The sequence below is a fragment of the Elephantulus edwardii genome, unplaced genomic scaffold (assembly GCF_000299155.1).
Source record: "Elephantulus edwardii isolate Elephantulus edwardi_28Jun2011 unplaced genomic scaffold, EleEdw1.0 scaffold00067, whole genome shotgun sequence".
NCBI lineage: Eukaryota > Metazoa > Chordata > Mammalia > Macroscelidea > Macroscelididae > Elephantulus > Elephantulus edwardii.
This window is the reverse complement of record NW_006399817.1, coordinates 15,707,911-15,729,450: the sequence shown is the minus strand read 5'-3', so window position 1 is coordinate 15,729,450 and position 21,540 is coordinate 15,707,911. Positions and strand designations below refer to the sequence as shown.

Sequence of the window (21,540 nt, the reverse complement as noted above, 5' to 3'; positions counted from 1 at the left end):
AGCTCCCTGATCCACTTAGAGTTGGTTTTTGTGTATGGTGTGAGGTGTGGGTCTTGTTTGAGTTTTCTGCAGATGGTTTTCCTGTTTTGTCAACATCATTTGTTAAAAAGGCTGTTGTTGGAAACCACATAAGTCATTTAATCTTCTTGTCAAAAATCAGTTGTCCATAAGTAGATGGGCTGATTTCTGAGTTCTCAATTCTATTCCATTGATCTATGTGCCTGTCACTGTACCAATACCACGCTGTCTTTACCACCATGGCAGTGTAGTAGAATTTGAAATCAGGGAGTGAAATGCCTCCTAATGCCATTCCTATCTTGTTGAATAATGGAATTGGTATTTGTATTGGGATTACACTGAATGTGTAAATTGCCTTTGGTAGTATTGTCATTTTCACAATATTGAGTCTTCCTATGCAAGAGCTAGGTATATTTTTCTATTTCTCCAGGTCTCTTTTTGTTTCTTGCAGTAATGTTTTGTAATTTCTTTGAATAGATCTTTTGTGTTTCTAGTTAGATTTACTTCCAAGTATTTAATCGGTGATTAGCTGTTGTGATGGGTATTGTTTTTCTTAGCTCCAGTTCTGTATTCTTTGTCATTGTAGAGAAATCCAATTGATTTTTGTATGTTGATCTTGCATCCTGCCACTTTGCAGAATTGGTCAACTATGTCCAGTAGTTTTCTTGCCAAGTCTTTAGGATTTTCTAAGTATACTATCATATCATCTGCATACAGAGAAAATTTTACCTCCTCTTTGCCAATTTGGATGCCTCTTAATTTCCTTCTCTTACTGCTATAATTAAGACCTCCAATATAATATTGAATAGAAGAGGTGATAGTGGGCATCCTTGCCTAGGTCCTGTTCTCAAAGTGAATACAAGCAATGATTTTTTTTAAAAAAATGGTGCTGGCAAAACAGGATATACATTTGCAAAACAAAACAGGCCTTGTATTTCTCACCGTATTTAAAAAATAACCTAACTCATGATGTATCAAAACCTAAATGGAAGAGGCAAAACTATAAAATGAACAACAAAAATAGGGCATACATACTAAGGGGTCCAAATAAATTCAAGGTAAGAAGGCACAATGTGCATACCCAGTAAGTGAGTAATAGTCAATCTGGGACACAGCTCGAGTAATTATACACACTTTGTCAATGTTGTTTCATTTCAACTTAATCCAATATTACTCTTTAAACCTACTGATGCCCAAATTATCTTAAACCAAATCCCAGACATATTATCATTTAATCTAGAAAACATTTTATTTGTTTCTCTAATAATTTATTATAATCAGTCAGCTCTCAAATTTTTCCAATTGCCTCATTTATGTCTTTTTTTGTCATTTATTTTCCAAAGATCTGGTTTATTTGTCTTACATAGTTTTTCACATTCTAGATCTTGATGATTATCGTTCCTGTTTTCTGTTAAATTATATAATTTTGAGACTTGGTCAACATAAAATTTTATTTTCGGGGGAGGAGGGTGGTAGGTTCCTTTTTATTGTGTACATTTTACTGTCTTTCTTTATCTTGGTTAAATTGTGCTAACTTCACTAATATTAGATATGCCTTTCTTACCCCTTGTAGTAAATGTCTACTATCTAGAAAGTGATTCCCTATCTCATCCTTGGTAACAAATAAAGATTCTGATTTATGTATATATGTGTTCTTCACTTTTTCTAATAGTGACTTTTCCACTCAGTATGTCTTATATATTTATCCATGTTATGTTTTATGGAGTTGTTACTATTTTTTATAGTTGCAAAGTATTCCATTATATGTATATATTACAATTTGTTTACCCATTCATCCACTGATGAGCATTTATTTACATTGCTTCTATCTTTTTGTCACTGTGACTAATGTTACAGTTAGCAATCTTTCAAATCCAACTTTGCCAGCCATTGAATAGACAAACATAGTTTAGTCATGTCATTGCTCTTACAGGTCTTAGATATATATACCTAGGGAGTGACTGCTGGATCATAAGGCATTCCTATCATAGCTTTGTGAGGAAATGCTATGCCGTCTTCCTTAGTGTTTGTGCCATTTCACAAACCCACCAGCAGCGTGTAAGAGTTACAATCACTCCACAACCTCAACAGCATGTTATTTCCCTCCCACCTCCTCTTCCTAAATAACATGCCTCCAGAAACTCTATGAACTTTGATAACTGTTGATAGTTGTTGAGGGATTTCAGGTCTTTTGTTCATAGTGTCATTATGAGTGGTGCTTGACTTGAAGGCAATCAGCAACAACAACAACAACAACATCAGATTTCAGTCAAAAGCTTCAGCAGTTCCTGGGGATAAAATACTAAGATCTGTTATTTTTTTAAGGTTAGCACAGAAGAGAGAATAAATGCTTCTTAAGTAATTTCTTCATGAACTTTTCAGAAAGGAAAGATAACAACGATTATTTTCCTTAATGTACCAGTTCTCAGGATAAACTGACTCCCTAGCTTTCTCCAAAGGACCTCAAATAAATTTTTGGGTCATCATTAACTCATTGTAAAGTATTTTTCAAATCTAATCCTACTATTCATTGAACAGATAAAGGCCTTCTTCTTAATATTAAATCACAGGAATTCTTTTATCTAGAATAGAAACTTCCTTCATGTTTAAAGAGGCTAGGATAAAGGATTTCAAAATTTAACAAGGTTAATTAAGAAATGCAGCTATAAAGAAATAACATCATAGTTTTAGAACTCCTACAAATAACACAGTTCTGATAACATCTATCATAATGTGAGCAATGCTGTTACTTTGCTAAAGTTTAATGTGCCCTCTGTTAAATTATTAAAGGTACCACTGTTTCAAAGGCATAATAATACTTTCCCCAAACCAATACCAATCTTACTGCTTTACTGGGCTCAAAATCTGCTTCAATAGCTCAAAGACCACAAAGAACCATATTGTTATTGTTGTTATGTGTAATCGAATTGCCCACTACTCATAGTGACCCTATGTACACTGGCTCTGAACCCTGCTCTATTCTGAAGCAGTCTCAGAGACTCCGACACATCTGGGGTCTTCCTCTCTTGCGCTATATCCCTCCACTGTTCCCAGTATGATATCCTTCTCCAAGGACTGGTTCCTCTATGCCCAAAGTATAAGAATACTTTCTGAGTACTAAGCACTATGCTAAGTTTTACATATATTATTTAATTTAATATTTATTTACATTCTCATTTTATAAACTAGGAACCATGTCAAGGTTAATTCCGACTTATGGTGATCCCATGTGTGTCAGGATAGAACTGTATTCCATAGAGCTGTTACTAACAGATTTTCACACTCTTCTTTCAAGGTACTTCTGGTTGGATTCAAACCACCATTTTTTTTTAGTCAAACCACCAATCTTTTGATAAATAGCCAAGTATCTTCAATGCTTGTATTAACCAAGGACTTCATGTACAACGTAGGAAGTCCTAAAACTTGCTCAAAGTTGTTTGTTTTTTAATCATTGTGGTACTAAGGGTTTATCGTTCAAAATGGCTTTCCTAGCCACTGAGACTGACTTTGCCATGTGAGGAGTGAGAATACAGGAATAGGGTGTACCTCCAAGGGGATTGGCTAGTCTTACCAATACAAAAGGGGACTGGCTAGTTTTGCCACTAGATTGAGAAGATTTATCAGTAAAGAAGCAAGGGAATGCAGAGTGTCATTTGGGGTTAGAGATTCCTGTGCCAGCCAGACCAGGGCCTATGGGAGCAGCACCCACAGCAGCTGCATTAGAAAACCAGAGACCTAACCTGACATGGAGCTGACTTTAGGACTGCTATACCACAGAACTGGATCTAAGAGCTTTCTCTCCAAGTTTGTTGGAGGTCTAAAGGTGGGGAGAGCCATAATCGGCAGGACTAAGAGCCTAAAGCTGTGAGCCCATTTCGGAAGCTTTCCTGCCTGAGTGACTGTATTCTGCTACTAACCTGAATTATAGTCTTTTGATTTCCCTAATATATTTGGAAGCAGGAGTGGCATCCACTTCCTTAACAGGTTGCCTCCGGAAATTTTATGAACCTGGAGAGAGGATGAGACACCCAAGCGTTGAGGACTCTCCTTCATAGGGTCACTATGAGTCGCCTGCGACTCCACAGCACTTAACAACAACAACATCAGCATAGAGAGAGATCAGCTGGCCCAGTGGACAGAAAGTGATGCTACCAAGCCAAAGGTGGTGACTTTTAATCCGCGGCCCTCGGGTCTGTCTTTCATTGTTTTTATTCAGACATTCCTCTAGGTGTATAGCCCTGGTGTACAAGTTGCCGTACAGCGGTAACTTGTGGTTGCTGTGAGGCTGAACACTGTGACACTGATGTGTTAGATGCGTTAATGGTTGGTTGCCCAATGGAGACAGAGTGGGGTGGAGCTCCCTGATTAAAACAAGCGTGGAAGGAGGAGTGGCATCCACTTCCATAATAGCTTGCCTCGGGAAACTCTATGAACCTGGAGAGAGGATGAAAGACACCCAAGCATTGAGGACTCTCCTTCATAGGGTCGCTATGAGTCGCCTGTGACTCGACGGCACTCAGCAACAACATGTAGTGTTGGAGAAGAGTACTGAACATACCATGGATCACTAAGAGAACAAACAGGTTTGTCTTAGAGAGGGTAAAATGAAATTTTTCCTTGGAGGCAAAGATTTTAAAGCTCCATCTCACATACTTTTGACATGTGGAGAGGAAGGATCTCATCTCATACTTGGAAGGCTGGAGGGACAGTGCAAGAGAGGAAGACCCTGGATGAGATGGACTGACACAGCAACTAGGGTAATGGGGATCGGTGTGTCAGAGGCACTGAGACTGGTTCAGGATAGGGAAGGCTTCAGAGCTATTGTACACAGGGTCACTCTGAGTAGTAGGCAACACGATTGCACATAACAACTATATAGTTCTGTGTGGTCTTTGAGCTATTGCAATGAATTTTGGATCCAGTAAAGTAGTAAGATTAGGATTGAGTAAAAAGAGGTGCAGGAATGTGGAGGACATGTATAATCTCTTGGGAACTAGAATTTTGTTGTTGATGGGGATAGTTCCCCATTGTGGAGTTGGGAAAGGTTAGATATGGCAGTCCTCACATGGCCTTTGCTCTTTTTACAAATATATATATAGTGGACTGAAATTCAAGACTTTCTGACTCTTAAAATCTACCACTGTTAAGGAGTTATACAATGTTGTGAATGAATTATTTTTTAAAATATTTACCTGTAAGAAATATCCTCAGGCATTTTTTCCTTCATACTTTCTTTATACCTAACTTCCTCAGAATTTAGTCCATTTGGCTCAGGTGTGAAGAGTGTTTCATAAAAAGCACTTTCAGTTTTTCTAACCTACAAAGTAAGAAGAACATTTTTCTTTTTTAAAACATTGTTGCCACACTCAACTTTTATTAATAAATTTAAAATGGCTCCAAATAAAAAGAAAGCTCATTTAAAAAATACTGTTATATACTGTCAATTTGATTTGACTCACATCAATACCAAGAGACACAGCAGAATCACTTGCAACAATCTTCTAGTCTGTAATCTTTTATTCATTTTTAAAGAGGAAAGCACAAACGCCGTTCCCTACTACCACAAATTATGCAGTCGAACTTCCCACATGTGGGGAAATCTCAGGAGTCAGCACATCTAGAGTGCAATGGATAAGCCTCACCCTGCGAAAACCACCTTCATGATCATGGTATCTCTGCTGCCAGGTACATATACTCTGTAATCTTTAAGGGAGGAAATTGTCACCTCTTTCCCCCATGAAGTTGCTGGCTGAGTTCTAAATTGCCAACCTTTTTGTTAGCTACTGAGTGTTTAAGGACGGCACCACTAGGGCATATGTATTTATTTTTTATTAAAAATATATCTTTCCCAAGTATTTACTGTTAAATAAATTCAGACACAAATACACTAAACATAGCTAACATTCTGCACTACCAGGATGGAAACGTGCACAATGCTAAGACTTGGCTGCTTTTGGAATGTTACCTAATCAGGGTAATAGCAATTTATTCTAGCTTCAATAGATAATGCTTTAGATTTTTAATGAATACATTTTTTTTAATGAGGTAGAATATGTCATTGTAGTGTACTTTGAATTGGAACCCACCCGTAGCTGACCCTCTGCAAGTTTTCAGAGGCAATTAATTGCATGGGAGGAGATTGCCCATCCTTCTCCAGTGGAGCAGCTGGTGGCCTTGAACTGCGTGCCTCCAGGAGCTCAGTGCGCCTTCTTGCCGCTAGGCCACCAGATAGCAGTCAAATTAAATGAAAGCTATTATTTTATTTAGTCTATGAAGGCTGTGATTGAGTATTACATATTTTCAACTCTACCCTTGACTTAATCTTTAAAAAGTTATTCTTTTAGAAATGAAATTTGTACTAAAATAAATGTTTACCTCTTTGCTGAAGTCTGTACTCTTAGGTTCAGCGTCTTTTAGTTGGACTTCTGCTGCAGGAATTTCATAGTCTGGCTTTACATCATTGTCACTAATGAGAGTGTCTGGCTCCTTAAGGTTATTTGATAACAAGTCTTCCCTCCTTCGATTCTGCCAAACAGATAGAAGGCATTTTAAAAATCATGTATGTTTTATACACCCAGTAAATTTAAAATAGTAATAAAGAAATGAAAAAACACGACACACAACAATGATATTGCTACTTTTGAGGGCAACTTGTAAAAATCAAGAAGAACGTGATATAGATGTGTGTGGTGGCTCAGTGGTTAAGGGCTCGGCTGCTGACTAAAAGATCTAACGTCCTACTCTACCAGCAGACATGTGAGAGCAAATTGGTGGAGGTGCTTCTGTAAACATTTTACAGCCTCAGAAACCCTAGGAGAAGTTCTACCCTGTCCTATATAGTCACTATGACTTGGAAGCTACTAGACAGCAGTGAGTTTAGTTTTTGTAAATCTTGTTGTGTATCACAAAGTCAGAACTGACCCATAGCTGACTCTCTGGGCATTTTCAGAGGCAGTTAATTGCACAGGAGGTGACTGCCCATCCTTCTCCTGCAAAGCAGCTGGCACGCTTGAACCGTGTGCCTTCCGAAATTACAGCCCAACTTCTTGCCACCAGGTAGTTGGCAAATAATTTATTTTGTAACTTGGTGAATGTGCATTTATTCAGCTGCTACTCTGCTGAATCCCTTAGATTGAAAGGGAACTTCTAAAAGGATATAGAAGGAGTTTGAGCTGCTGTATCCATTTTATGTCATGATAGATAACCTTTCAGCTCATAAGCAATTGATACTGCTAACAGGTGGAAAAGCTATTTCAGTATTTATGAAGAGGGGCAACGAAGTTGAGAAGTGATGGATTTCATCCTTGGCTTTCTTGGGAAAGAATTCCACAGACATAGAATCAGAAGAAACTGTCAACACTTTTATTTAGGTCATGTTAAATTAGGACAGGGCAATACACATGTTACTGAGAGCATCAAACAGGGCACACTGTAGGTGCCTTATATATATTAAAAAAGATTAGTTCCTAACTGGCACAAGTGTATATCCAACAAGTAGTTTACCTGTTGAATCTAAGATAACCTCTATTTTACTAAGTCTTCTTAACACAATTAAAGAATGTACTATCCATACTAAAGACTTCTATAAATCCATCAATCATGTATCTTAACTTTAGGATTCCAAGATTCAAATGATGATAGATTCACACACAAGAATGATTATAAGGTATGATTAACAATACCTGGGAAATCCTGAAGAGATTTTCTCTTACAGTTGAAGGACTTTGTACGGGTGACTGGTCTGAAGCACCAATTACATTTAATCCTTTCTTCTTTTCTCTTAGGCAGGCTTGTTGATGTCTCCTGATTCTTTCCATTTGCTCTTCGACAGTCATCCTAGGCCGAGTACTTTCAGCCAAACAGAGCTGTTCTACGGCACTTCTTGGTCGCTCCTTCAAATGAAAATCAAATAAATGGACACATAAGTGAAGAATTAAAAGCACTAAGGCATAAACATATGTCCTAAGTGGCTCTTTTTTGTTCAAAAAAATCAAAACAGAGCATTGTGAATGCCATTTAGATAAAGTTTCAGAAAGCAAATAAAGTTATTTTACACTTAACTAGAAACTGATAATGGAAAGAGAGATTAATCACCTTTTTTTTTGTTGTTTTAAAAACTAAAGTAACAAGACAGAGTAAGATTTGGCAGTCAATAAAGTGAGATTATTGAGTTTATGCCATGTTATTCAACCCATTACCTAGAAGCAGGGAAATTCTTAGTGTTTTCTGCTACATTATAAATTTCAAACTTGAAGAAGCACATCAAAATACTAAAGACTTTTCACACATCAATTATGAAAAGCCCAAGAGAGAAAATACCCTAAAATATTTTAGTTACCAATAACAAAATGCTAAGAATGATTTGCATGCTGTAGATCTAATGTCATGTTTAAAAACCTAATACATCTATCAATCAACCTAACTACTTATGTTTGATTTATTTTTATTACTTTCCTGTCTCCAGTTAAGTTCATAGAAACTAAAGGATAAAAAAAAAAATATTAATTACATTAGCAAACAACTCTTATTTTTACTGTTACTGAAGATAAATGCTACAAGTTTGGGACTATTTTATATTATACAAAATAAACAAATTAAAAAGCTAAAGTAAAACTTAAATGGAGAAGTCGTAACATGCAGAATTGATGCTGATCTTCATTTAATAAGTAATAAAGTACATACAGTATCTCTCTCACACATAAAAGATTTTTTGAAGAGCTTCAGGACATGTTTACTACTCTCAATAAGAAAATCTTTAGAGGGGTCCAAAAAAATTTTAAGTTATACAATACAGCTATAAGAAAAAAGATTACACATCCAGCTGGTCAAAAGAAATCTACATTAATTATTTTATCTAATTTGTATTCTGAGATCTTAATTATTTGACTGCATCCTTAACAATAATAATTTTTAGTTTTTCTCAATAAATCCTGATAAAAACCTTAGAAATGGAAATGTATGTAAGAAAGGTATAAGTAGGTTTGAGAATCTTTACTGAACTTAATTTCTAGTTAAATACCGTTCTTGGATCCATCAGCTTCTTAGTTTTCCTTAAGGTTACATAGGAGGCTATAGTTGAAGATTCAGGAGTTGGTGATTTTGTTCTGGGAGGGACTACTCCAACAGGAAAGTGGGGACCTAAAAGTTAAAACAACAGATATTCTACAAAACATCTTTCACAGAAGATTGCTCTTACGTGACATATTCTGTTTCTGAGGCTTTTAAATTCAAAAGACAAATTACATGAAAAGAATGAGGAAAAAGGCAGAAGTCACTCATTAATAAATTTACCTAGTAAGTCAGTCAATCATTCATTCATTCAGTAAGTCAGTCAATGAAATGATCAGACATATTTGGGGTTAATCCAGAAAAGACGCTCTATAGATTAAGAGCTGCTATTAATAACACAGAAAGAGAAATATAAATGTTTCCCCTTTGTTGAAATGATCTCTCTAAAAAGAAAGATATGACGTCTCTTATCATTGTAATGAGTTTATGCTTCTTGAGCAAGTTTACTTTTGAAGCAGCTTCCTTCACTCCATTAACTACTTAATACTTAATGGATCTTATACTCGACAAAATGCTGTGAGGAAAATAAACATTGTACTTGTTGTACAGCACACCAAACCAAAAACTGAACCCAAACCAAATCTACTGCTGGCAACTGGATTCCAACTCATAGTGATTCTACCGGACAGAGCAAAACTTGTCCCATACAGTTTCTGAATGTAAACCAACTGCTGCAACTTTCTCCCAGAGAGGACTGTGATCGAACCACCAACATTTTGGTTAGTAGCTAAGTGCTTTGACCACTACGTCACGAGGTAATTTACTTCCTCATGCTCACAAAGTGTGTTGTCAGGGAGGCTGAAGCTCTTGTTTTTTCCACTGCTGCTCTGATTCACAAATGTTCACAACATTTTGAGAAGCTGGACCTCAGTTCAAGCCTCTTTCACAAACTGAAAATCATGAAAGTTATAGCTCATCAAGGAATCAGAGTTAAGTGATTTTCCCAACATCTTAATTTCTGTGTCAGTTAAAAAATGTACTAGTCATTATCACTACATTGTATTTTAACAAAAAAAATCTAAAGTGATTATCTACTACTTTTATAATTAGAAAACAATCCAGTTAGTAATAATAGACAAAAATATTACTAAAACAAGATTAAAACTGGTAGTATGTCAACTTGTAAAGTAGACTTAAACCAAGCAATTTTTAAATTTTAAGTATTTTACTAGAGAAATTTTAAATCCTTATTACCTTCTGTAAACAGAAAATTCACACTATTTTTCTGTGAATTTATTTTACTGAAGATGCTAGTAAAATACACCAAGATCACCATGGTTTTATTAAAAACAAATATACCCCACTAAAACCCCAAATCTATTCACTCTGGTTGTACTTAAGGCTTAAATATTAGAACAATAATTCTGAAGAAAGTAAACAGAAAAAATAATGCAAAATAATATATCAACTATTTAGGGACCTTTTGTTGTTGTTGTTTGATGCCATTGAGTCGTAGATGACTCAGCGACCCTATGAACGAACAGCCTGAGCATTGTTCGTACAGAGTTTCCGGAGGCAAGCCATTTCGGAAGTGGATGCTGCTCCTGCTTCCAGAGGGACCTTTTAGGTTATTTAAAAAAAGACTTAGTGATCTAGTGCATTTTATGTTGGACAACTAAAGAAAAGGTTGGTTTGATACCACCAGCAGTTCAAGATGAGGCCCTGTATTCTTCCATCTAAGTACTAAGCAGGCCTGACTCTGCTTAGCTTCCGAGATCAGATGAGATCAGGCGCTTTCAGGGTGGTATGGCCATAGATGAGGCCCTGTATTCTCATAATGGTTGACAACCTTGGAAACTACAGGAAGGTTGCTATGAGCTGGAAAGACTTACTGGCGGTGGGTTTGGTAGGTTATACAAGTTGACCCTTGCTAGCACTGTGGTTAATTCTCAGCTGCTAATCAAAATGCTGAATAATATATTGATAGAGAAATGCTAGAGAGTCAAGCAGGATTTAAGAGACCATGGCACAAGTAATATCATTGCTGATGTCAGATGAATTTTGGCTGAAGTAGACAATATCAGAAGGATGTCCATCTATATTTTATTTACCATACAAGGTTGCTAACTGTGTGAATCACAACATATGATGGCTTAATTTAAGAAGAGGAATGACAGAACAGAGGCTGTTCTCTGAACAGAGATGGGAACAATGCATGGTACAAATATCAATAAAAGTATGCACTGGGGCTGTATTCTTTTCTCTACACCTATTCAATCTGTATGCTGAAAAAAAAATCAATTAAGAAGCTACACTTTATAAAGAGGAAATGTGGCGTCAGGATATAGGATTCATCAAGAACCTATGTTACGCAGATGACACCTTTCTTGCTGAAAGTTAGGAGGACTTAAAATGCTTGCTGTAGAAGATCTAAGACTGCAGAATTCAATACAAACTACACCTCAGTATCAAGAAAACAAAAATCTTCACCAACAGACTAATAGATGGGAGAAAAAAAATGAGACTGTTAATGATTTCATCTTACTTGGATCCAAAACACTGTTGGTAACAGCAGTCAAGAAATCATAAAGTATGTTGTACTATGAAAATCTGCTGTCAAGGACCTTTTAGAAGATAAAATTCAGTCTTCAATATAGGTTATATCTCAGCATCAAGAGAACAAAACTCATCACTAGATCAATAGGCAGCATCATGATAGATGGAGAAAAGATTATAAAGTTGTTAATGATTTTTTCTTACTATTTTGGAACAAGTGACCTTTCAACTAACAACCAAATGCTTAGTCCATTACACCACCAGGTAATTTTACAATGAGAATCATTAAAAAAACACCTGTTGGTTTACCGAATCTTTAAAAAATAATCTTACTTAGAATCACATGGCATAAGACATTATAATTGACTAGTGTTTTTTCAGGTATTTTTCTGGAAGAGATTCTTTGAATTTAAGAAAAAGAAAAAAATAAAAAAACCTTGAAATAGGTAAACTTCCAGGAAGAATAAAAGTCATATGAGGGTGTTATTATATTTCAGTTGATAAAAAGTTTTTGATGGATAAATATATACATTCTTGGAAGAATGATGGCTAAATCCACTTCTCTTTCTTCTGGGTCAATTCAAGTTCTATTACTGAATGAAAGCACTTTTTTTTAATAGCCTATTAAATAATTTCAATGTTCTGCAACTTAAACCAGTTCTATTTATTTTATATACACCATCAAATATGGTGACTGTAGAAACCACACACAAAAAAGAGAATTTAAGAAACTAAGCAATATTGAAGAATGAAATACCATTTTTAGTTTATATTTGCTTGCCAATACGTTCACTAAAGAGGAGACTATTCAGCAGTAATGGGTTTTAAATAAAAATTGCATCTCTGTCTCTCACATTCAGTTTGAAGAGGACAAGCAGCATCAGTAGACTAGTGTTTTTAAAATACAGTTAAAAAGTATCAATTTTCAAAAGTTGACCATCAATCTAGTTTTTCTGAAAGATGAGGATATGTATAGCAAAAACAACACTGTAACAATCTTACCTATAAAAAGTAATGTAAAAATATGTGAACTAAATCTTACCAAATAGAATCCAGTATCCCATTAAAAGAAAAATAATTATAAGTAAGGCAATTATATTTAATAAGATAAAAATATAATTATTTAAAAAGTAATTTAGTAAAGAGAAATTCTGGTGGCCTGATGGTAAGAAACTACTTTCCAAGGGAGCGCTGGTGGCCTAGTGGCAAGAAGCTGCACTGCAATCCCATAGGCACACAGTTCAAATCCATCAGATGCTCTGCTGGAGAAGGAGGGGCAATCTCCTCCTGTAGGAGTCAGATCCAATTTGATGGTACACACAGAAAAAATAGTAAAATAAAACAAAAAAACTAAGAACAAAAAAAAAATCCCCCCAAAACAAACAAAGCCCCTACTTTCAAACCCAAAGGCTTGTAGTTTGTGCCCACCAGCTGCTTTTTAGAAGGATGGGCAATCTCTTCCTGTGCAATTTGCTGGAAATATCTTTCGCTTTTTTCTGTAAAATGCTTGTCTGCCAGATACTGCTCTAAATATGAACATTCAGATTAAGATAGACTAGGAAGAAGGATAGGCCATTCACTTCCAAAATAGCAGGGCTCTGAAAAGCCTATGTACAACAGAACACATGCAGACTAAAAGATAGGGCAACTGAGGTGGAGCTTTCAAGTATGGAAATAAAAAGGAAGAGGAACAGTTGTAAGCAGACACTAGTGATTGGGACATGGGATGCGAGTTGTTAAGAAAGAAATGGAACACAGAAATATTGACATACTAGGGCATTGGAGAGATGAGATGGAGTGGCATGGGGCATTCTGAGTTGGACGATCATATGATATGTTACTCCGGAGAGATGAAAAGGTGAGGAAAAATGGGGTTGCTTTCACAGTTAAAGAAGTCATTTCTAGGTCCATCTCGAAATACAATATTGTGAGACAGGATAATATCCAGATGCATACAAGGAAGTCCAGTGAATACCACTATCATTCAGATATATGCACCAACAACCAAAAGAAGAGGAAATAGAAGATTTCTTCCAACGTATACAGTTGGAGATTGATCCAACAGGCAATCATAATGCATTACTAATAATGGGTGACTGGAATGCTAAAGTTGGGAACAAAGAAGAAGAATCAGTAGTTGGAAAACAGGGACTTGGTAACAGAAAGGAAGAATAATTTAATTTTGCACAATCAATGACACTTAATGCAAATAAGTTTTATAAGGAACATATACGCAGGTTATACACATGGATTTCACCTGATAGTATGCATGGGAATCAGACTGATTACATCTGTGGAAAGAACTGCTGGAGAAGCTCAGTATCAGCTGTGAAAATTCGGTCAGGTGCTGACTGTGGAACAGACTACCAACTACTCATATGCAAGTTCAAGCTGAAGCTAAGAAAAACGAAATTGAATCCATGGGAATCAAAATATGACCTTGAGTCTATCCCACCTGAATTTCAGACCCTTCTGGGGAACAGGTTTGAGGCCTTGAACACTAATCAGCGAAGACCAGATGAGTTGTGGGAGGAGGAAGAAAAGACCAAAATGGATGTCAGAAGAGACTCTGAATATTGCACTGGAGCGCAGAGAAGCCAAAGCAGAAGGAAGAATTCAAGATACTAAAGAGCTGAAGAGAAAATTTCAAAAGTTAGCGTGGGAAGACAGTAAAATATTACAATGAAATATGCAAGGAACTGAAGTAAGAAAATCAAAAGGGCCGACTTGCTCAGCATTTCTTAAGCTCAAGGAACTGAAGAACAATGATCTGGAAAGTATTAAAAGAAGATTGGAATGAGTATACAGAGTCTTTGTATTGAAAGGAACTGGCAGACACTGAAGAATTTCATTAAACATATGATGATGCCTATGGTGACGAAGGAAGAAGTTCAAGCTTCTCTGAAGGAATTAGCAAAAAATAAGGCCCCAGGAATAGATGACATACCAACTGACATATTTCAGCTAACAGATGCCACACTGGCTGTGCTCACCAAGTTGTGCCAAGAACTCTGGAGGACAACCACTCGGCCGACTGACTGGAAGAGATCCATATTTGTTCCCACTCCAAAAAAAGGTGACCCAACACAGTGTGGAAATTATAGAACAATATCACTGATATCACATGCAAGCAAGATTCTGCTGAAGATTATCCAAAAACGACTGGAAGAACACATCAACAGAGAACTGCCTGAAGTCCAGGCTGGGCTTAAAAGGGGTCATGGTACTATGGATATTGTAGCTAATGTTAGATGAATCTTAGATGAAAGCAGGGAATACTTGCTGCAGAAGGTCAAGGACTGCAGCCTTCAATATGGATGGAGGCTCAGTATCAAGAAGACAAAATTCTCACCACTAGGCCAATTGGCAGGATCAGGATGGATGGTGAAGAGATTGAAACTGTTCACAGCTTTAGTCTGCTTGGCTCCACAGTCAACACTCTTGGCACCAGTAGCCAGGAAATTAAAAGACATATTGTGATGGGAAAGTCTGCTGTTTGGGACCTCTCCAAAGTACTGAAGAGCAATGGTGTCAGTCTGGAGACCAAGGCGCACCTGATACAGGCCATGGTCGTTACAATCACTTGCTATGCATCAGAGAGCTAGGGAAGATAGAAGGAGAACTGATGCCTTTCAGCTGTGGTGCTGAGAAGTGTACTGAATGTACCATGGACTGCTAAGAAAATGAACAGATTCAACCTAGAGAGGGTGAAACCATGATGCTCCTTGGAGGCAAGGATTCTGAGGCTTTGTCTGACATACTCTAGACTTGCTGCAAGGAGGGGACCAGTCCTTGGAGAGGGACATCATACTTGGGTGAAGGGACAGGTCAGGAGAGGAAGACCCTCTATGAGGTGGATTGATTGAGGTAATTGGGGTGGGTGTGTTAGAGACAGTGAGACTGACACAGGACAGAGCAGGGTTTAGCGCAAGCGACTCGATGACACATAACAACAATAAAAAGAACAATAACAATAATCTGCTTTAAGGTCAGCTAGGAGTGTTTTCAACTTAACTGTTTACAACAATTTAATTAAATGTCCTTTTATGGGAATAAATGATACTCTCATAATATAAAAGATTTCACAAACCAAAGCCAACATTACAATCAGTAGAAAAAATTCAGAGCCATTTCCATTCAAGTTAGGAAGAGAATTAAAAAGCCAGATCCAGACAAAGAAGAGGTGTAACATTCAACAAGGACAAAAAAAAAAAAGTTTGTTTATGATACAATGGTGTATGTAGAAAATCCAAGTAAAATCAGCAGAAATATTTCAAAGCAAACTCCAAAAATGAGGCAGCACTTGGCATGATAAAATTGCTGCTCCAAGTCTAAAGCAAATGCCATTTTGAATAAAAAACTGCAGCTTGTCTATAATCTCTACTACTTTTATTGAAAACAATTTAACTAGTGAATGTTTAGCTGCTTTGTATCATAAAGAACAAAACCAATTTAGGCTGGGAGAGGTAGCATTGTTTCTTAACAAATATTTGCCAATGTTTGATGTGGCTGATCAAAGAATACCTGAATCAACAAGTTAAGAGTAATGATCATGTCTTAACATGACTATTGTTTAACAACCCTCTTAAAACTTTTGTCACGTATCTACTAGTGCCAAAGAACAGGCAGCCCATTAAGTTGATAGCTAATTAAAATCTGGATCTCTGGCAATTTAGAACACTAGAGTCAGCTAATCAAAACTTGGCTCTCTTGCAATTTAGAACACTAGAACATCCTGCTTTGATATTAATGTGTTGAGAATCTCTCTACCTTTCAATAAATCTCTCCGCTCTCACTTCTAAGGCTTCTCCTGGGACACTACTCAGAATTATTCAGTTAGTTAACTGAGAAAAGTACTATCTGTCTTTAGCCATTCTAGTGTGTGTGTAGTGGTGTCTCACTGTGGTTTCAATGCCTAAAGTTCCTTTGCAAATGCTTATTTACTATGTGAATATGTTTTGCTGTTTCAACTCAAAAATCCAAATTTACTATCAGAGTTGGTTCTGACTCACTGCAGTCCTATTAGACAGGCTAGAATGTCTTAATAGGGTTTCTGAGGCTGAAAATCTTTCTCCCTCAGAATAGCTGGTGGGTTTGCATCACTGACCTTTTTCTTGAATTTTATATTATGATCATATATTATATATTTGACAAAAACAGACATCAAAGTTTTGTTAAGGTTTACCATATATATTTTCTTTCATTCCTTCTAGCTTCTCAGATTTTCCATATGTGATCACTTTTCTACCACCTCAATCACTGCAAAATTCTCAAGTTAAGGTCAGTCAAGCAACAAACTCTCAGTTTTCATTGGTGTTTAACCTCCTCCCTCCTTTACTGAGGGAAAATGTACACTAAAGTGCACAAATCCTAAATGTATAATTAATGAGGTTTAACAAATATTATGTACGTGTAAAAGCATCTCAGTTCACATAAAGACCATCTCTATTATCCCAAAAAAGCTCTCAGTCAATTCTACCCTTCCCCAAAAGGAAACACTGTTCTACTGTGTATCACCACAAAAGAGAATCACTCAAATAATTTGCTATTTATCTTTTTGTTATAGGCTTTATTCAGTCAATATCATTATTTTGCACTTATATAAGGTAACTGAAATTCCTATCTGTTATATGTAAAATAGGTAAAGGATATTATTAGATAATGATATAAAAGACATAATTTTATATTAAAGATATTAATATAAATATATAAACACATAAATGCATACTTATGCATTTAATATACTATTTATAGGAAAATCCATTGGAGGGTCAGCTAAGAGTTGTTTCTGATAATAGCACATAACAAAATATATTAAATAATTCTTTTAAAAGTTTTAAAATAATTGCTTAGTATTTCATTGTTCTGAAAATGTAACAATTTGTTTTCTCATTGATGGATATATGAATTTTTAGTTGTTCTTCTATTATGACTTTGTCCAGTTCTGCATCATGCTTATGATAGCAGATATATTTGTAATAATTATATTATCAATTAAAACTGCTATAAAAATTCCTGTAGCAATATTTATTTAGGATGAATTAACTTTCTTAGATAAATAAGATAGCAGGAGGACTATTGCTAGATCATATAATTGCATATATAATTCTTTAGGAAACTGTTAAAATACTGTTTTATTTCATATTACCACCACCAACAGTGATTTCTATTCTTGGAGCTTCCCAATTAAAACAAGCTTGGAAGCAGAAGTGGCATCCACTTCCGATGTAGCTTGCCTCTGGAAACTCTATGAAACTTGGAGAAATTATGAAAGTTATACAAGTGTTCAGGTCTTTTGTTCATAGGGTCACTATGCGTCATCTACGATTCAACAGCTCTTAACAACAACAACAACAATAGCAACAACATCATTCTTGGAAAGGTGGAGGGTCTGTGAAAGAAAGGAAGGCCCTCAACGAGATGGACTGACAGAGACGATGAGGATGGCACAAGATAAGACAGGGTTCAGATCTGTTGTTCACAAGTTGTAATGGAATGAGTCATCTCTATGGCACCTAACATCAACATCAGCAACATCCTATTTTAATATTTGGTCTTGTCAGTCTTTTTAAGTTTAGGCATTTTAGAAAGTGAAATTTTAAATGTAAATAAGGGTGGAAGCTTTTTATGTGCTAACTGGCAATTGTAGATCATGGTTTTTCAATTGTAGATCTTATTTTGTCAAATGTCCATGTCTTTTGCCCACTTTTCTATTGTGCCCATTTTTTTATTGTGTGTTTTCATTACTGAGTTGCAGTTCTTTATATATCATGTTTAAAACAGACTTTAAAGGAGCTTAAAAAAGTCAGTTTTCATTGACAGCCCTGCACTGTTGGGTGCTCATTTGACATGGAAATCTCCTATCAGATTTTGAATTTGTTTAGACTCAGAGCTCTGTTTTATCACATGGTGGAGACTAGTTTTCATAAACTATTTAATATCTTTATTTCCTCTTTTAAGTATTTATCACCTCTGATAATCCTTTCCTGTATTTTTTCCTCAAATCTGTGATTCCACTGTTTAAAAAAGTTTGACTAATACTTTTAATGAGCAGATGATATTATTTGGACAAAGATGAAAAAGATGTATAAATATCGTCTCACCAATCTATGACAGGAATAGCTAATCTTGCCAATAAACTGAGGGGTTATTAACAGCTTAGATATTCTGCACGGGCAAAGAAAAAGAGGAAGAGGAAGAAGAGAATGTCGGACACCTTTTAGGGCCAGGCATTCTTGCCCCAGCTACACGTATGTCAGCAGCAGCCATAGCCAAAGCAGAGGATCAGAGAAACTTGGCATGAGATGGAGCTGGCTGATACCCCTCAAGTATAGAACTCAAATTAAGCCAAAACCCTTTGCCCAAGTTTGCAGGACAATTTAAGTGAGGGAGCATTGAGAACACTGGTCTAAATCTGTGAGGTTCAAGGCTGAGGTGCCTTGTGCACATTTCTGAAGCTGTCCTTACTGCTACTCTGAAGAGTTTTCTGCTACGAAACTAGATTAGAACCTCTTAATTATCCCAATCTGTGTGGCTGGTGAGCTATAACATCAATTTTGGACCCAGTAAAGCAGTAGGATTGGTGATGAGATGAGTAGAAGGTGGTACGGGCGCTTGGGGAACATGTCTGATCTCATGATAACTTCTTTTGTGTTACTGATGCTGGTGATGGGAAAAGTTCCCCTTTGTGAAGGTGGCAAATCAGCTCTGGCCATCCCAATGTGGCCTTTGCTCTTTTGATATTTGTAAGGAAGAGTGGCGGTATGTAAAGCTCCTTACTTAATTAAGCTTCCCAACTTAATTTATAATATGTAAAATAATGTAATGCTAAAGTGTCTAGAAAATACAGGAGACAAAATGCTGACCTTTAACAACTGTAGATTCCATTTCTGAAACAGGTTCTGACTTTTCTTCTCCATTAGATTCATCAACTTCTGCCACTGTTGTTAACTCTGGTTCACTCTTGTAGAGTCTATAATCTGGACCCTTGAGAGAAAGATATGTAATTTAAAAAACAAATCAAAAGCCCCGAAACCCCCAAATTTCCTTTAAAATGTTTACCTCTCCAGACTAAAATAAAATTCTAAAAAATTAACAACCTCATATTTAGCTATCTTAAAAAAGAACACAGTTAATATATATGCCACAACTAAGGTAGAAAAAGCAAGGAATCGGAAAGAATGAGACTAGTACAATTTTTGGTTTTAAGGATACTGCTTTTTAGGGATAAAGTCATCAGAACATTTTTAACATAGTGAACTGAAGTCTAAAAACGAGGACATCATATTAACTTGCTATGAGTTGGAGTCAACTTGACAGTACCTAAAATAACTTGAGGAGCTGTGGTGGCCTAGTGGGAAGAAATGGTCTTGCAATTCCAAAGGCATATGGTTCAAATTTACCAGCTGCTCTTTGGGCGAATGATGGGCAATTTTCTCCCAAGCAATTTACTGTCTCTGAAAACCAGCTGAAGAGTAAGCTATGAGTTGGTTCTGACTCAAAGGCACACAACAAAAAACCCTCATTTTTAAAAAGCAGAGATGCAATGGACTCATAGCAGATTTGCCTTAAAGTTAGAATTGACTTATAGCAGATCCTCTAGTGGGTTTTCTGAGGCTGCAAACTGCCTAGGAGGAGATTGCCCATTACTTTTCTCCAAGTAGAACTCTGATTTGAACTCCCAGAGAGGTGTTGCCTTTGGGTTAGAACATAATTCTCTATGGGCTACACCACCAGAAACCCTTATCAGTAAGAGTGACCATAAATAACTCAAATTTTCATATAGAAAATGATCTACTCAATACTAAGTTCTTGCTTGCGCCAGACATTTTGTAATTTTCAAAATACAATTCTTGCCTTATTCGCTCCCTCTGCTTCTATTTTGTAGATATTTGCTTAACCCTAATCCTCTTATTTCTGATCTTTAGAAGTGACTGACCACATCCCAATCTTGTTGTAAATTCTAGTAAAAATGTCATTCTTTGTTGTTTAAAGGTATAATTTTGTCTCTAATAATCTGAAACGGTGTATTTAAAATATGGTTTCTTCAAGATGTGAAAAACAAAATAATCACAATTATAAAAAGTGCAAACAGATAGAATGGTAAAATAAAAATAGGAAAAACACATGATAGAGTTAGATACATAAACAAAAAGGCACTGGCTAAAAATAAAGGTTATTTAAAAAACGGGTGATAATTAAAAAAAGTTTGATGGAAAAAAATTAAAAATGAGAGGACACAAGTAATTGGTTATTCTGTGGCTACTCCAGCCACTTACACAGTGAGATCCATTTCTTGGATATCCTTGAACTTGGTGAATCTTCTTTTCTTCAGGTAGATGCACTGGGCCCCTGCTATAACAGAGCAAGGAGCTGCTATCACTGGGCAGAGGGGGGATTATGGGAGGCTGCTCTGTAAAGTCATAGGACCGAGGAAGTGGAGGACGAGGTGGGACTACTTCCTCTTCCTAAAGATTGTAGAATAGTCACCTTATTTAGATAAGCATATTGAATTAAGTAAACCTAATTTTTTCAATGGTAAATTAACTTACATTCATTTTAACACAAAGAGAATTAAAGGGATACTGTCAAGCTGAAAGTTTCATACTGCAAAGGAACATAAAACTTTTTTATAGCAGCCAATAACTAATTAGGTTTTAAATATGGTACTACTAAATTTATTCTATAATACATAGATACGGCTTATGCACTGAAGCTTATTTTCAAAGCAAGCTATTGTACTATTGTATGGAATCAGTAATTTTATTTCATTTTAAATATTGAAGGAACAAATCAATTTAAAAATGGAAATACATTATATTTTTCCTCAAATTTAAAGAAGAAAAAGGGTAAGCATTTCTCTTTCACTCTAGTTTCTATACAGAAACACTTAAAACCAAAGCTTTTTTCAATTAGGTTGACAGTATCTCTTTGTAGTTATATTTTCTTTAGGCCATC

At 36.1% G+C, this 21,540-nt stretch overlaps 1 protein-coding gene across 3 annotated transcripts in view; it reads right to left on the bottom strand.

Moving 5' to 3' along the window:
* The window catches only part of PLEKHA5 (pleckstrin homology domain containing, family A member 5), a 284,442-nt gene that overhangs the window by 5,344 nt on the left and 257,558 nt on the right, over positions 1-21,540 (bottom strand). For 2 of the 3 annotated variants that reach the window (XM_006888444.1, XM_006888445.1), the window contains 5 exons: positions 19,449-19,569; positions 9,038-9,156; positions 7,701-7,910; positions 6,394-6,543; positions 5,211-5,335 (listed from right to left, as the gene is read on the bottom strand). In XM_006888444.1, the coding sequence (XP_006888506.1) occupies positions 5,211-5,335; positions 6,394-6,543; positions 7,701-7,910; positions 9,038-9,156; positions 19,449-19,569 (725 nt within the window). Of the gene's footprint in view, positions 1-5,210; positions 5,336-6,393; positions 6,544-7,700; positions 7,911-9,037; positions 9,157-19,448; positions 19,570-20,861; positions 21,051-21,540 lie in introns of all 3 variants that reach the window. The other variant, XM_006888443.1, reaches the window with a different exon arrangement.